At 48.2% G+C, this 16226-nt stretch overlaps 8 protein-coding genes across 8 annotated transcripts; 3 read left to right on the top strand and 5 right to left on the bottom strand.

Annotated features, from left to right (window-relative positions):
* Positions 1 to 283: 283 nt before the first annotated feature.
* SERLADRAFT_440525 (uncharacterized protein) lies at positions 284 to 652 on the bottom strand (the record flags this gene model as incomplete). Its single annotated transcript, XM_007320979.1, has 2 exons — positions 284 to 502; positions 557 to 652. 2 exons carry the CDS (start codon positions 650 to 652, stop codon positions 284 to 286), a joined length of 315 nt encoding a protein of 104 aa, XP_007321041.1.
* Positions 653 to 713: 61 nt separating this feature from the next.
* SERLADRAFT_473451 (uncharacterized protein) lies at positions 714 to 2369 on the top strand (the record flags this gene model as incomplete). The annotated part of the gene is made up of 4 exons (XM_007320978.1): positions 714 to 1214; positions 1276 to 1400; positions 1481 to 1900; positions 1950 to 2369. 2 exons carry the CDS (start codon positions 1287 to 1289, stop codon positions 1868 to 1870), a joined length of 504 nt encoding a protein of 167 aa, XP_007321040.1.
* On the bottom strand, positions 2363 to 3572 carry SERLADRAFT_473446 (uncharacterized protein; the record flags this gene model as incomplete). The annotated part of the gene is made up of 2 exons (XM_007320977.1): positions 2363 to 3106; positions 3162 to 3572. The coding sequence occupies 2 exons, from the start codon at positions 3239 to 3241 to the stop codon at positions 2443 to 2445; spliced, it is 744 nt and encodes a 247-aa protein (XP_007321039.1).
* Positions 3573 to 4936: 1364 nt separating this feature from the next.
* SERLADRAFT_395852 (uncharacterized protein) lies at positions 4937 to 5354 on the bottom strand (the record flags this gene model as incomplete). Its single annotated transcript, XM_007320976.1, has 2 exons — positions 4937 to 5189; positions 5261 to 5354. Coding segments are annotated over 2 exons (184 nt in total), but the record flags the coding sequence as incomplete, so codon positions are not given.
* A 36-nt stretch (positions 5355 to 5390) lies between these two features.
* SERLADRAFT_395850 (uncharacterized protein) lies at positions 5391 to 6038 on the bottom strand (the record flags this gene model as incomplete). The annotated part of the gene is made up of 3 exons (XM_007320975.1): positions 5391 to 5498; positions 5550 to 5650; positions 5710 to 6038. Coding segments are annotated over 3 exons (379 nt in total), but the record flags the coding sequence as incomplete, so codon positions are not given.
* A 964-nt stretch (positions 6039 to 7002) lies between these two features.
* SERLADRAFT_371953 (uncharacterized protein) lies at positions 7003 to 7918 on the top strand (the record flags this gene model as incomplete). Its single annotated transcript, XM_007320974.1, has 2 exons — positions 7003 to 7014; positions 7073 to 7918. The coding sequence occupies 2 exons, from the start codon at positions 7003 to 7005 to the stop codon at positions 7916 to 7918; spliced, it is 858 nt and encodes a 285-aa protein (XP_007321036.1).
* A 691-nt stretch (positions 7919 to 8609) lies between these two features.
* Positions 8610 to 10251, bottom strand: SERLADRAFT_416947 (uncharacterized protein; the record flags this gene model as incomplete). The annotated part of the gene is made up of 7 exons (XM_007320973.1): positions 8610 to 9332; positions 9399 to 9507; positions 9573 to 9665; positions 9722 to 9826; positions 9879 to 9912; positions 9970 to 10087; positions 10153 to 10251. 7 exons carry the CDS (start codon positions 10176 to 10178, stop codon positions 8714 to 8716), a joined length of 1104 nt encoding a protein of 367 aa, XP_007321035.1.
* A 124-nt stretch (positions 10252 to 10375) lies between these two features.
* Positions 10376 to 16129, top strand: SERLADRAFT_362718 (uncharacterized protein; the record flags this gene model as incomplete). Its single annotated transcript, XM_007320972.1, has 8 exons — positions 10376 to 10484; positions 10540 to 10938; positions 10988 to 11127; positions 11184 to 12158; positions 12228 to 12465; positions 12520 to 15255; positions 15305 to 15476; positions 15529 to 16129. 8 exons carry the CDS (start codon positions 10468 to 10470, stop codon positions 16033 to 16035), a joined length of 5184 nt encoding a protein of 1727 aa, XP_007321034.1.
* Between the last annotated feature and the right edge of the window lie 97 nt (positions 16130 to 16226).

Genomic DNA, 16226 nt, shown 5'->3' with positions numbered 1-16226 from the left:
TTGCATGAAGCCCCAAATTAGAACCAAATCATCTCAGCCATTACTCAAAAAAATAGTAAACAAGTTAGTTGAGCTATCACAAATTGTATTTTAATAATATCTGAAGTAATCCAGCCAGTGGCTGGAATTTTAGTGTTTTTGTGCGAATCGTGCTCCAGCAAGCGTATCCATTGGGTCCTGCCCGTGGTGTACGCACCATATGCTTCAGCCAAAGCCATCCAGTTTCCCCAAAACGGCCACAATGTAGTCATCGTCGTCTCTGAATAACTGCAGATCTAGGGGCTCATCCGAGTATTGCAAAGCCATTTGGATTTTTGTGCGTGCTGGTCGGTGTTTGGGATGCAGGATGCGGGAGACTTGTATACTTTGCGAGCGCTCCCAAAGCCCCGCTCTTTCTCAGAATATTGATGCCAAGCTGCACGTGAGCTTGGGCGGCAATCGTGTTGAAAGCCTTCAAAAGACAATCACTTTCCTGTGCTATCGGAGATTTCCCCATCAGAGTCTGTCAATGAAACCGTTTCAGCAAAGAGTGGAAGCCCCATGACACTTTGCCAACATCGCCGTTCGTCGTTCTCGCTTCTTCTGCCTGGACCCATGGTGAGACTTCACCGCGAATGCACATGGCTCCACCCCAGAGGTTCTCCACCGACATTATCGCTCTTTTGATGAAGAGGTCTTTACAACATCATACAACTTCGGAAGACTGATTACGGCCAGTGGTCTAATGTTTCGTATGTAGCAGTAATGAGGTTTCATAACAGCAGTACCGTGACTAGTCTAAGAAAAAGAAAAAACTTTCACCACTACATCAGTGGGTACCCCACAGGTTTTCATCAGCTCTCGTTCTCATTCCATATCAGATGCAACGACGAGAAGACACTCTCGCTGATATACATTGATCAGCTCGAAATCACTCCCAGCGACCTCGAAGCTTGGCAATCACGAGATTCTCCAGCGTTGCCGGTTTACACTGCAGCGCTCCTACTCCATCAAGCACTGCATGCATTTGTATTAGACCAAGTTCGACATGATATGCGTCGGCGGATCAGAGAAGGTGAACGACTACTCTATTGTGACGTTGGTTTCCATTCCAGCGCTCTAACGCGGTTGAGAAATTCTAACGCTCAACTCGGTTGATGAGATAAGTGGTATCATGAGCTAACAATGTTGAAACAAATCGTTCAAACCCAACCTCGTCCCCATCATCCGTCGAGGTATATAAACCAGATGTTTTCGCAGTCCAACACTTATCATTCTCCAACACCACTCCTACAGAGACATTCAACATGCACTTCACCAAAGCTTTGCTCGCCCTGGCGCTCGTTGCAGCACCCGTCTTTGCCACTCCTACTGCTATCGTCAAAGACAGCATTGAATCCAGAGCTCTTGAGGCCCGTGATGTCAGTGTTCTTCTTTGTCCATGTGTCGTTTGTAGACAGGCCTTCCAGACAGACAGCTAATCTTGCCTTCGATCTCACAGAGCTATGTCACTTGCAGCCCCAAGAAGAACTCCTCTCCCACGAAGTCTTTCAAAGTTGACGTTAACAACGCACAGAGTCAGGCCAAAAGCGCTGGCTTCGTAGCCGGTAAAAGTGGAGACCCTCACGGCTACAACAGCGGCGATGGCATCAAGTGGGGCTCCAACAACTGCGACAACGGCAAGAACCCTCTGTTTGAATACCCGGTCTTCTGGGTGGGTGCCAAACAGAAGGAATGGCAGAAGGACACCAAGACTAGTGGCCAGGAGAAGACTCCGATTCGTGTCGTGTACGCCAACGTGAATGGCGGTATCTACTACTGCGGTGTCATGACCCATAGCGAGGTAGACAAAAACTACCAGGGCAAGGACTTCTTCGAGAAGTGTAGTTAAGTGCAGACCCACGGCCTGTGGCAAGGAATGGTGAGTATAAAGATAGTGATAGTGTGCTCGTTTACTAAGGCTTCCACAGAGCTGGGTGGTAGTGGGTGTCGGTTTTTGGCAATTTTTGGCGACAAAATCCTTCAAGCAGACGAGAACACACAGTACTTCATTGGTTTGTAGTAGTTTAGATGTTTTCTGTGACAAAAGTGGACTCCTACATCATTCGGCTTCTGCGTCACATCGGGTAGAATTGGTACTTAAAGACTCGTTATTTCTTTTCAACGTTCCCTATATATTTCTCAGTCTCCCAGACGATAGCTCAGGGGCCTATTAGTATCCCGAGAGTATGGCTTAGGAATCGACTTTGTAAAAACGCAATCGCGCATTCACTGAGATTCTGCGTAATTCTGATTATATTGTGTCGTTTCTGGCTAGGTCTGGATGCATATGCCAGGACCCTGCGGCTCTTAGGATTGTACAATAAAGGCTGGTATTGATTCCACAGTGACATTGAATTGCAATGCTTGGTAAAACAAGGTACTTAGGTATCTGACTAGTCACAGAATCTCACTGTACATGCGCTAGTCCAGAATAGGATACTTGTTGATCTCTTCGAGTAATCTACCCCAGCGTCCGCCGTGCCAAGTACTGATCTCTTCCCATTTCTCCCCTTCAAACAAACCATTAAAACACCTCACCCACGCACCCGCAATGATATCTGCGTACGAAAACGTATCTCCCATGATCCATTTACCCCCGCTTTTCGAATACCATCCGTCAACGACCCCAAGAAAATCCTTAGCATTCTTCCAGTGCTGTTCGCGCTTCGGACCTTCGGGTGAAATATCCTCAAACTTGGTGCCAAATCTAATCTCGGCATTTTCCCTGAAATATTCCCGGCTTGTGGGTAATATCTTCGTGTAGACTGTAGTAGCTATCAACGGGAACATCGGGCCCATACCCTGCATGAAAGTGGAATCAAAGACGCTGATGAGGGCTTTGCTACCACGGGGGAAGACGGTGGATGTGGATGGATACGTTTCCTCGAGGTATTCTGCGATGGCGAAAGAATCGGAGACAACGGCACCCGTAGAAGGGTCCTGGATAACAGGGAGAGTGTAGAAATCGCTTCCATCAGGTTTACGCCCAGTAGGTTTGGCACCAATGGCTTTCATCCGCTCTTCGATATCCTTCGATTCAACCCAGACGGATTTGAAGGCTAAGCCTTTGTAGGCAAGTGTGTACCTATGATAGCGAACATGTAAATCAGGTTATTAACAATTTTAATTGCGCTACTCACCTTGCTTTGAATATGTTGCCAGACATGGCTTTCACAGGCCCTTGGCCTGGGATATCGTAAAGTATAATTGGTTGAGACATGAGTAGATAATATGGGTCGATTGCTGTTTGTCCAAAGTCTACCAGAGGGCATCCTAAATATGTCTGCAGAGACTGCGCTGCCGAATGGATTCACAGGAAGTTTTTACCAGTTTCTCTCCTCTTTCGATCATCGACCGTCGTTGGCAAGGAGAAGGGACAAACGAGTGATCAACACGTATCAGCAGTGCCGTCAGCATTACAAAGATAAGGATCAATATGTATCAGCAGTGCCATCAGCATTACAAAGGGGAGGGACCCGGTAACTGTTGAGCTGAATCACTGAATCATCGATCAGGCTGTTGCTTTAAAATTTGTACGTACTTTTGTACCGCGCTAATTCAACCGATGTCATGTTTGTCTACCCAGCGAATTTTATATTTTCTCGCTGAGATGGAATTCTTGCTGTGCTGTATAATCTAAGAATATTCTGCGTCAGCAGAAGAAGATAACGGTCCTCGTGATATTCTGGACGTGCACTAGTATTTGAATCAGTACTAGTGATTTCAACAAGGTTCCTGGCATTACTCATTCTCACGAAGTCAGATGAATTCAGATGGTGTATTGAGCAATGCACAGACTGATATCGCGCATGGTCAAGGTAGGGCCATAGAGCACATAGTGAGTGCCTACGGTCCAATTCGAGTTGGCGATGTTTGAGCACTTGTAGCCCTAGGCGCCAATCGAACATGCGAGTATGACCCAGAGGAAGAACTGCAATTGAATATGCCCCCCAAGTCTCATAATTTATCTTCTCACGGCTCGGACGCTGTACCATCGAGTTGCATAATGAGCGTACCCTAGTGTACCACTCCCAATATACTGCGAGCCAACCGTTCTTTCAAATTACAATATTCGATTTTGAACGCCATGAGCCGCTTTCCTTCTCTTGTCTAAATTCAGATCCACTCAGGCTACTTCGGATGTCATGCTCAAGTTTTGTTGAAGGAAAGACTTGTAAGACTTAAATCAGGTTCTTTTTATCCTTCATGTTTGTTATCGCTTTGCTCTCTGTAAGAAGTGAAAGCCTGCCGGTAGAGCTCAAGGTAAGTAGTGGTGAATAAACTTCTGCAACCCACATCTCATGTTGCCAACGGACGGTCTATGGATTCAACATTTCCGGCTTCAAAGCTTCAACGAGCTAACACTAGTATTCGTAAACGAGGAAGACTATGAAGGCTTTTTGCCTCAAAAGGGATTATGTTGTGAACTGTCATTTACAATTCCCCACCTCATTGAGATTCGTGGTGCGTAAGGAACAATAAACACTTTGACGAGTGGGATTTGAACTTCCCAATTCATCATTTGATAGAACGCAATGACTCCCACCACTCCTACGTTGATATGCCATTGGCTGTGCGTGGGGTTGGATTTTCGGTGCATCCTTGAGCTTGGTGACGTACGGAGAAATCAAACAGTGTCGGTCGTTCGTGCGATCATAAATGATGGCATCATTCTTTATGCTCAGTATATAAGTATGCAACTGACGTTGCTGTAATGGATATGTTGCTGAAGACTTATCCGCGTTGATGCAGGCACTTCAACTTCTAGCTGGGACTGGCACAAGATGCTAGTCGCCCACGCAAGACACGATGGAGGTTGGAAAAAATACCTGAAGGGATGCAAATAGATTACGTTGTATGACGACAGCAATATATATCAAAGCGTATAGCTGTATCCCAAGTCCAAATTTGACGATCTACCAGGTCCATTCCAAAACTATGACAATCTTTGACTACGTTGTTTTCTCCGGCGATATCGATAGATTAAAAAGCCCGCTAGCAGCACTGTGATCAAACCCAGAATCGCTCCTAACGACTCTCCAGCAATTGCTGCAGCTGTCTGTTTTGTGCTCTTTTGAGGACTTGCTATACTCGTAGATGATGGAGACAAAGAGGGAGGTGAGCTCGATGGTGATAAGGATATAGACGGAAAAATGGAACTCGTTGAACTAATATGATTGACAGGATATTTAGTTAACATCGGATTGAACGCTGAATGTCGTGATACAAAGGAACGAACCTGGCATTAGTGGCCGTAGTGATCATTATGAAGTCAACGTCAAATCGTGAAGGGGTCGTAGTAGGTATGTAAGTGGCTGAGAGCGTGGTAGTTTGGGTATCTGGTATGTTAAGAACAATGATCAAGTCAATAGACGAATCGATTTGATGAGTGATAAATTCCTCGGAAGGGTAGGCTGTGAGTGTCACATTGATGATTGCGGTTGAGAGTGAGGAGGTATAAATATAAGCTGCAGAACCTGTGGGAGACGTAGTAGGTGGATAAACTGGATATGTAGGGGGTGGGGTACCTATGAAGCTCAGAAACATCTGAGGGATGATGTTACCCGCTTGAGGGACTGGACCAGTTGTGGAGACGACGGACGTGCCAGGTATATCATTCAGCACCTGCCTGCATGATTGGTTGTAGTATGAGGATTTTGGGGTCACAAGGTAAGCTAGTCCACCCACCAAGCGCTGACGCACGAGCCCGTGGTGGAGTTACTACAGAGAGATGGGCTGTAGACGATCTGGGGGGCGGTGGACTGGAGGGTGACATTCTGCTGGGCAAAGACGAGTGCGATGGATGTATTCAGGACGAGGAGGACAAGAAATACGGGGGAGAGGGAGGAGAACAGCATGCGGACGCACTTTGAGAGAAAAAAGCGCGCACGGGCCTGCTGGCGAGCGAGGCTTCGTGGAGGTTATACCTTTCTGCGTTACCGAAGACGACGAGGAGGTTCTTCGAAGACACAGGCGCTCTTTTAACGGAGAGACACATGTCCGTAAGAGTAAGTATAGCGAGGAACCGGACAGTCGACCCGGCTTAATGAAGCTCACGTGACGGCACTGGCAACCCCGCAAAAAGGGCCATCACGAGATGTGACACTCTGTGACATGTCACGCAGAGTGACAGTAACCGAGCTAGCCTGTCGTCCTTTTCGCTGTCGTCTCTTTCTCAGTGCTCATCCTTTTGCTTAGAACACGGCCTCTGTTTTCTGTTCTCCTCTGGAGACTTTCGCTCTTTTCTTTATTCACTCTTTTGTATGAAAACATCCCAGAAATCTTGCTAGGAGTCATCATGTCAGCCCATAACAATGTCAACAGGCGCATCCTTCACCGCAATCTCAAGTCTGGGGCAAGTCAGCTGCTTCCCCGATTCAGTCCAACTGCAATCTTCCCAACTCCATCAGCGAGTCCGGCTGAAACTTCCTCAGATCCCAAAACAACTGATTGTAAGCTTTTCTTCTATTCACAGCCCTGATCATCAACTCAACTTTGTGATTTGTGATCTCAGCTGCAAAGTCCACGCCTACTCCCGCAAAGCCGACGACTTCTGCAAAGTCTACCTCCCCCCCGCCGCCTGCAAAAACATCTACCACTTCATCTTCCGTGCCTAAGACTACTTCGACTTCAACATCTAAACCAGCGACGTCCACCACCCCTACGTCTACTTTGGTTCCTACCACTTCTACCACCCCCATCACCACCTCTTCCCCTGTCGTCTCCTCTACAACGGCTCTCCCCCCGTCAACTGTATGTGCATATTCTTTATCTCACTCATATACTGTTGACGCAGTCCCATAGCCCACCCTTCCTACTTCTCCTGATCTAGCGCCAACAGCAACTGGTATAGTCTTACCCACGTCTTCATCCGCTAGTACCCCCACTTCCACTCCTAGCTCCGATTCCGTTAACACTGGTGCAGTCGTGGGTGGAATCGCAGGTGGTTTGGCAGGACTTGCCATCCTCGGGTTCTTGATCATGTTCTGTTTGGTTCGTCAATCGTTGCCTTCCTCCTATATCTTTTTCTTATACTTGTTTTAACCAATAGCGTCGACGCCGTAAACGCGATCAGGATGAAGACATCTTCAATCCTGATGCTTTCAGGCGTCAATCTGCCATTCTCGTGGACGACCCTCCTCCCCCTCCTCCCGTCTCTTACAACCCTCGTCCTCCGACCATGATCGAACGCAAACTTACAAATGCATCTCCCGCCCTTGCCGCACAACAGGGTTATGGACAACCGCCCTACGGCGGCGGCGGCTATGATGTTTACGGTCAACACTCGTTTGGTCCCGGTGAGCTCGTACCCCAGATACGGTCCCCTCCTCCAGCTTCGCACCAACCTTTCGGCGCTTACGGTCAATCGCCCCTTGGCTCTCCAACATCTGTTGCACAATACGACTCCGCTTACAACCAGCACGGTCAATTAAACAGGCAGCCATCTAACCCTACCTATCTTAACCGCCAAGACTCGATGATGAATGCACCTTACGGAGTGGTCGCCGATCCGAATGCGCATTATGTGGACTTGAACCGTTCCAGCGTCACGCCTTTCCAGGCTGCACAGTATGCTGATATCACACGCCGTCTGGCCAGCAACAGTCTCAATGGTATCTCGGAGGAAGCCGCTCGTGGATATGCACATGATCAGTCCGACAAACCTCTTCCCAGTCCGTATGATAGTTCTCCTTTCCACGATTCTGCTGCATCGCCTGCCAGTCCCCGTGCTCCATCTCCCGTGCACATGACCACTTCTGACCAGCACGCATCGGCTGTTCATGAGCCTACAGCCGCGGAGCACTCTACTTCCGATGACACTTTCGACGAGAAGAAGCGACCTGATACCATGTACACTGTATATGAACCAGGAGATGCATATGCAGGCTTTGAGTAGAAGTCCTCGTCATATCGCATTCAGTCAAACAAGCAAGTCTTGAATAACTTGTATCTTTTCTGATTCAGTACTTGCTGTATTATTTCTGTGACTTTTGACTTCTTTTTTCGTATGTGCATGCTGGCCTGCCCGTGGTTCGATTTGATTTCGGTATTTGGGCTGGTCTTTTCGTACCGTGCTATATCTCACGTTGTCATTTTTCTGTGTTGTTTTTGGTTGGATTTTTTCCCTCCTCTATATGTAGAGTCATTCATCCATTTGAATGTGCTGTTACTCACCGGTTAACGAGCCTCACCTCGTCTATATCCTTTTCACGCTGTTATCCTAGGTTTTACCCCCGCCTTTTTTTTCGCGACGCCTGTATCCTTATTACGGTACTTTGACCTCGACATACTTGTCTTGTTCTCTTTTCTTCACTCTTACCCACATGCGTCGACATCTTTATAACATTTAATCTCGAATTTCTGCGCTCTGCAATTGGCGGGTTTGGTTTTTCCTTTCTTCTTTGCATAAGAGTTTATTGCAGACTAGAAGACATTTTTCATTCTTATATTTATTTCGCATTGATATAGCGATATCTATTCTTTTTATTTGTCAGTGCTTGGGCTGAAATGAAAGTGACTGTTCGGATATTATGTCCGAGTTGGCAGTCCTGTCATGTTTTGGAAGCCTGTCCGAGCTTCATCAACTGACAGTGATATCTTGAAGTCGTTGTATTTAGTATTGGATAAGTATTGAGTTTACATTCTTCCATTACCCTTCTAACTTGTAAATATACTTGGACTGATGTGCTCTTCACGCCGTCGTTGACCAGAAATCCACCCATGGCTTCATTTGCTTCAGTTCGTCTATTGCAGTACTGCGAAGGATGTCCTGTCCCTGTATGAGTCTTAATTCGCGTCCTCGCATGCGCCTGAACTTGCGGACCGGCTCAGCCTTGTCCTTTTCTTCATCTGTCGGCGTACGTTCGTCTTCAGGGAGCAGAAGTGCATACTCGTGAGTGATCTGGAGGATGCTATGTGTTTTGGTGAGTGCCGATGATGCTGCGTAGGATAGGGTCGTGTCGTGTGGGCTTGGAGGATCTTGTTTGGGGTGGAAGTGACCGAGGAGTAGGGCGGAGAAAAGGTCGCCCACTCCTGAGAAATAACCTGGTATGAGGGGTACCGATCGGGCGTGAACGGTGGACAGGTTTTGAGAACCGTTGCCATCCGCCGAAGAAGAGATGCAAAGCAGGAACTCTGAGTCCTCGGTTGCGCTGGGCGAGGGTTTAATGTTAGGTGGGAGAACATCGAGTAGCCACTGTTTGAGTGGTATAGAGCTGATGACGACGTGTGGGACGTGGTAGTCTTGGTGGAGAATGCGTAGGGCGCGTTGAAGCGAGGGTAGGTCATGAAGTTCAACGCCTGTTAGCACTCTGTGTGATGGGTGGTATGTGCGTCAGTGGACTGGGGTGAGGACTAGGAGGATATGAGAGATTTACTCGACTTCGAACCAGTTGGGAGTGATGACGGATGCTAGGGGGAGCATGGATCGGTATACGGGGACGACATCTGAGGAGACGTACATCCGTCCCGAGTCGCCAATAACGGCTGTATACCAAGGGGATAAGTCGGTAAAAGGGAAGCCAGGTGTTTGAGAGGGAGAAAGAACGAACGATCGAGTAAGTATATGATATCAGGACTGTCGCGCTTTAGTTTGGTTGCGAGCTCTGAGACGGCGGTCAAGGCCTTGGCCTCTGGGATGTAACCTTGAGAACAAGTCAATTGTGAGGATCACGAGCGGTTTATTTCTTTGTTTGCGTACCTGTGAGCAGTCGACTGGGAAGAAGTAAGCCGTTCTGTTCCATGCTCTCAAACATGGCAGAAAGCTCATCGGCGGTTGTTTTAGAGCCTCCGAAACGACCATAGCCTAAGAGCCATGTTGGTATGAGGTAGACGCGAGAGGGAGATGGGATACGGACCAGCATGGTTTGAGAAGTTTACGGTGTTTACCGCCTAGAGCAGCCCGGTTGAGCACGCTGAGGGCGAGCGATGGGTAAGAGCGCACCGTACATCGACATCATAGCCCAAGCACTGTAGAGGAAAGACGGCTGCCTTACCTCCGACATAGCCAAAAGCGACGTGCGATTGAATACTGAGGATTCGAGAATTTTTCACCGTTGTGAAGTCGCTGCCAGAAGGTTGGTTGAGGTATAAATTCGGACTTGGAATGAGTGGTGAAGAAGGTGCACTCACACATGGTTGTTGGCTGAGCCGTTCATTCCCTGTGATATCAGCCTTGATATGCTGGGCTGTAAGATTGGAGATTTGGGTATAGTGTATGAGATAAGTTATAATTTTATCGTGGGCTTAGTCTGAAGGTATCGAGTGAAAGGTCATCCAGATAATTCCTCTTCCGTCTACAACGCGTGCGGCCACGTGGCCTCCTAAAATGAAATCCACAGCCTTTCCACGCTCTGCAGCGAACGTGTCGACCGTGTCGTTCCGCCGTGAACATTCGGTGCAGCGTTTTCCTCTTATTTCTCGAACTATAACATTCATTGACTCGTGATGTCCGATGGTACACGGTATGCTTCATTTAGGCGCTGTATGTGACATTCTAGTACTGATTTGTGCTAACAGCCTCCGTCAATCATGGTATGATGCTTTGAACGACGCAGAAGCACAATTTCGACAGCTTCTAACCTCTTGCTCTTCGTCTGAATGGAAGCACGTCTCTTTATCTGGTGACACTAGTGCGCCCTCTGGTAAAGGCAAGTCAAGGGCTTCCGCAGCTCCTGAGCTAGCAGATGTAGTGGTCCACCGGAAGCCCAGCAAACTAGGGGATTATGTTTATAGGGCTATTCTTGAAGTTCCGATTGTAGATGATTCTGCTTCGTTGGACTCATGGAAGGCAATTTTTATGACGCCTGAGATAAGGCAGGATTGGGATCCGGCTGTTGAAGGAGCTCAGCTTGTAGAGATGATTGACCAGACGACCCGGATTGTCAAAACGAATTATACGATTGGGTGGCCTGCCAAGTATGCATCTCTATGTCATGTTATGCGCGATATGCTGATTGGAATGTAGCCCACGAGACGCTGTTACTATATCTCGTCTATTCCACGACACCTCTAATATTATTGATATATCGACGTCTTTGCCCCGGTCTCCCGACGAACCTGCATATCTAAGGCCCTCGCCACCTTATGTTAGATCGAGTGTAAAATGTCAGCTTCTGCAGTGCTTTGTTCTACCCTTGTTTTCGACACTAATGCCCCTATAGTATTCGCTTGGTGTGTTCAGCATATACAACCACCACAGCAAAACATGCAACCTGCGGAGCAACTAAAACGAAAGCTCTCAGGTAGCGCTAGGATGCGCATAACTTGTTTCTGGCAGCATGACCTTCGCGCAATATGGAATTTCGGCTCTTCGTCCACCATCTGTCAGCAACTATGCACAATGATGGTAGGCTTGTACAAGGCTGTGAAGAAGAGAGGAACGCGTGTGCCAACGTTGATGAGTTATGGTTATGGTGTTAGTATCGAGCGCATCCGCTTTCAGCTTGATCGTGAGGCTCTCACTGTCGAATATGCCATTCATCCCGAAGACGAGGATCACTTATCCCAATCCACTGAGAACGCTCAAGGTTTAGATGTAGGTTCAGTTCGGGAGCGCAGGCAACTAACTCGATCGATTGAATATGCTCTACCGTCTGTGGAAGGCTGGGATGTTCAGGTGTCGACGAGAGCATCTTCAGAAAAACTTGAGCAGCTTCCTTGGACTACCAGTGCTACTCGAAAGTTCTCTTCTCCGCCCTCTTCACCATCAGCTATCAAATCTCTTGATTTTGCTGTCTTTCGAATATCGCATGCTTCACTTCCAGACGAAAACTCGATACTCAAAGTGAAGGTGGTCCTCGAGCTTTCTGGGCCGTCTAGCGGAATCCGCCTAAACGGTCTACCTCAGAGTATTCAACGCATTGAGGAACGTGATCCTTCTTCGTTCATCGTCCCTCAACAGATTTTGCAAGATGTCACGAGCATTGCCGATCTCAGCTTGCAGTCTTCTTCCTCAATCAGTTCTGCAAATAGTACTACGTCCACGGCATCTAAATCTGCGCCAGCAAGGCCTCCTCTCCTTCGTACACTTACTGAACGTTCTGCTGCTGCGGACAAGTCTATATTCTCGCGCGTGAAGAGGAGTTATATATACTTTTCTTCCCTAATGCAGGAACCGGAAGCGAAATGGAAAAGAAGTAAGTCTCTGCTCTTAAACTCTTGTAGTATGGTTATATGACAGAGCTTATCTGTTCTTTTGGTCATAGCTACCGAAGCTCGAGGGGTTTCTATCACTCAACTGGATTCGATCGACCCTACTTTGGTTGTATATCGAGCTGAAGCAACGTTTGTGGGACTTGGACTGTGGGATTTATACGGTGCTTTGGCTTCTCCAGGTGCTCGGGTATACTTTGACAAGCAACATGAAGATGCTGTGTTGTTAGAGGATGTGAACGAACTAACCGAGCTATGGCATTTCAAAACCAAACCTGCGTGGCCTGTTAAGTAAGTTTCAATATCATTCTTCCCTTTCTTTAGGTCTGACAGCCAGCTATCTAGTGGCAGAGATGCAGTACTCCTCAAAACGGTCTACAAGTCCCCCACAACTATCCACGTATTCTCGTTCTCAGCTGACGAGCTACATCTGTTCCCCAACATTCCTCCAGCTGAGCCAAACGTGATCCGAACCCAAGTTGATTTGCAAGGATGGGCGATAGAAGCTTTGTCTCCGAATACGACGCAACTCACTCTATTGGAGCAGTCTGACCCTAAAGGATGGTCCAATAAGGCCTCGATACCTCAACAAATGATAAACGCAGTAGCTGGAGTCGGAGAGTTTACCATCAAATGTGGAGGTCCACCTGTCGTAACGAGACTCAGCGGGGCTAGAACCAACGATGTCCGATATGATCATGAGCGTGGAACATTCCGTATCGAGTACGAGGGCTCTGAGGGGCGAAGAATGACCTCCCCAACCGCGGCTGAAGATACTATTGGAGATAGTTCCATATCCGGATCCACCCCTACCATTGAATGCGAATTGAGATGCGATATTGATACGTGGGCGTCTTCGTTGGATATTGTCATTGACCCCCCTCCTCAAAATATTTCTTGCCTTCGTCGGCACCGACTTTCTGCAGGTGGTGGGGGCCTTTGGCTTACGCTGGGCCATGACGCTTTATTCACGCATGACGAACGTCTATTGGCAATCGTGCGAAGGGGACCCATAACTTCAAGCAAGGACAAAGGAACAGTTATGGTAAATGGGGCCAGAGTGACAGTTGACGTCGAGGAACTCCCAGAACAGGAGATTAAGGCATTGAGTAAAAGGAAGCGAATCAAGCCGCCCCGAATACCCCTTGATCAACCTCCTGTGATGAGCGTGATCAGAAGGCGAAGGGAAGAATGGGATGCAGATGGCACAAACGTGGCTAGTTCGCCAAATCCTGACACTGCAAGCACTGAGGTTGCGGTATCGTCCCTTTGGCCCGCAGCGCCTAGATTTTCAAGTCCCTTGTCGAATTTTTTTACTACTGCTATGGAGCAAGCAACCATGACTACGCAGCAGGCGGTTGCTGCTATATCGCCTTCTATGGCTACAGGCGATGATGCCACTCCTTCATCGTCCAAGCCTCCTATGCAACACGTACTGGAAGCTTTGTCTTGGATTCGTGATATGCACACTCAATCCACGTCTGAAGGCTGGACTCTAGTTAGCGACAAGGGGTTATCTGTACATCGCAAGCTATCGAGCGAGATGTCTCCCACCATTCCTATCCACAAGGGAGAGAAAGTAATTGAAGGTGTAGCAGCGGAGGAAGTAGCGTCAGTTGTGACGAGTTACGATTGCAGAAAGCAGTGGGACGACCGGTTTGACTCGGCAACTGTCTTGGAGAATTTTGGTGCAAAGTCTCATACGGCATTCGTAGTCTCCAAGAGCAATTTTCCATTTCGCGATCGAGGGTTTTATCTGTCTTCGGTCATGGCTCGCGCACGATTGCCTTCAGCCCAGTCCGACACAGATGCTAGTGAGGGTGACTTGCCTCAAGACACCCGCAACGTCATATTCTGTGTTTCAGCATCGTTCAATCCCGAATCTGTTGCTTCCTTCTCGCCAGAGAAGTATAATCCATATGCTCTTCCGATTGGGCGTATGTTTGTTGATGGCTGGATGCTGGAGACTTTGGACCCGTACACTACGGAGAACTTTGCTATTCCGTCGACGAGATGCACTAGAATTGTCGCGGTTGATTACGCAGGTTCCATTCCTACCGCTGTCAACTCGTTGATAAATAGCTCCTTGCCGAGGGCTGTCCTTGCCGTTGAGACGTACGTCAAAAACATGGCGCCTTTGCCTACGATTCGACTTCCTACTAGCGCACTTGTTCTCGCTGACAAGAAGAACGAAGAAGCGCCTTCAAGTTTTTCGTGGAAACTACTCTCCCGCGATGAAAATCGAACGTTGATTTCTTCAAACTTTGATCCCGCAGCACGAGTGTATTCCGGTTCTCTTCTGCTCACTTTACCTTCCCATCCACGTTCGACATACAAACCAGAAGAAATTACTCCTAAGCCAGCCAAGATAGCTCTCAATCCACTTTCACCAGATGTTCGCTCTAGTAATAACGCTGGAATCTTGCCCCCATTTAACTCGGTGTCGTCTCCTACGAGAGATCGTAGCTCTTCGTCTGCTTCCGTGCAGTCACACTCTAATGACAGGCTCAGGTCGTCGACCTCGTCCGCATTCACAATCAAAGGGGAGGTTAAATACTCTGGCGATCTGCTAGTAGCTGAATATGTCGTCGATTCCAAGTTATACCCGGAAGGCTACGATGTCCAGATACGCTCTCGCAATCGAGACAACGCCAAGTACATTCCGCTCCAGGTACCCGAAGATCCCGCGCAGACTAGTCAGGTACTCCCCATTGCATACGCTGTATACACCGTCCCGTCTTCTCCCCTGCATTCCTCGGGCCTGAATGCCGACCGGCCGCCTCGACACCTCCTGAGGTTGACGCTACCCACAGCACAATATCAGATATCGACTGTTCAGGATCCTCTCACCGAGAAGACGCACAGCGCACCCCCGAAGCCCCAATGGCTGCTTGACCTACAGGATAAAGGAGTTATTGTAGAAGTTGAAGTTAAGCCAGCGGCGTCCGTTGCTAAGCGGAATAAAATCGTAAAAATTGATGGAGGTGACGTTGCAGTGGCGACAGAAAAGGAGTCATTAACTAGTCTGGGCCGAGATGAGCTTCAAGATGACCGGGTTTCTAAGATGTCTCTTCTTTTTAGGTCAGATGAGTTACCTTTTTGTTACCGGCTTGTACTGACAGGTGAGCAGGACGTCGGAAGAAGGAGAGACGTTGCCAGATGATCTCAAGGCCCCTATTGCTATCGCTGACCACCTCCTTAATCCTGTGGTTATCTCGTTGCCGTCCACTGATGGTGAAGATGTGAATGAAGATGAAGGCAAAGTTCACCGAACGGACGAGCCAGACGAATCAGCTATACAAGTGAGTGATGATCTGGTTTCTAAATTGGTGTTGGTGCTAACCCGCTACATAGCAGGTGCCAGATAAAAGTGTTACGCAAAGCCAAGTTGCTGCTACATCGACCGGTAGATTTCTCAGCTTCCTGAACTCTTATCCGCTATCTCGTCTCGCCTCTTCGGCTCCGTGGGCAAGCGCGACTGTGGCTACTGTGGTTGCAGTGGCACCTTCGAGCGTGGTGTCTACTCCTAGTGGCAGTTCGTTATCTGGAAATAGTGCAAAATTACCTGAGCCACTGGGCGATGCTGATCAACCAGCACCGTCTGTTTCATTATCGGGAGTCCGTTCAGCAGTGTCAACATCATATCCGCTGTCCACGGTTATAATAATAGCTTTAATTGCATTCTTAATTGGTTCGCTGCTTCGGTCGCTGCTCTCACCAGCAGACTTCATATATGTGGCGACTGACATCAAGGAGGCGGAGGAGGCAGGTGCAGGGTGGAGGGAGATCAGACGGCTGCTGGAGGTGAAGTACATAGTGGGGGGATGGGATTTCCAGATAGCTGTTGTGCGAAGACATTAGGTGGGACTAGAGTGAACTACATAGTACGATTTGTGGTAATGGCGAACACTGTATAGTAACACAAGCTGTAATGATATTGGGTGTCCAAGCCTGAGGCAGGGTGGCACAGCAGCACGCGGCAAAACGCGTGCTGAGTTTTATGGGAGAATCGGCGACAATTGGAAATTTCCCATCTGGTATGGCCTTGCGCC

The sequence above is a fragment of the Serpula lacrymans genome (assembly GCF_000218685.1).
Source record: "Serpula lacrymans var. lacrymans S7.9 unplaced genomic scaffold SERLAscaffold_10, whole genome shotgun sequence".
Lineage (NCBI taxonomy): Eukaryota > Fungi > Basidiomycota > Agaricomycetes > Boletales > Serpulaceae > Serpula > Serpula lacrymans.
Note: the sequence above shows the minus strand (reverse complement) of the source record. Positions and strands in the feature narration are given on the sequence as shown.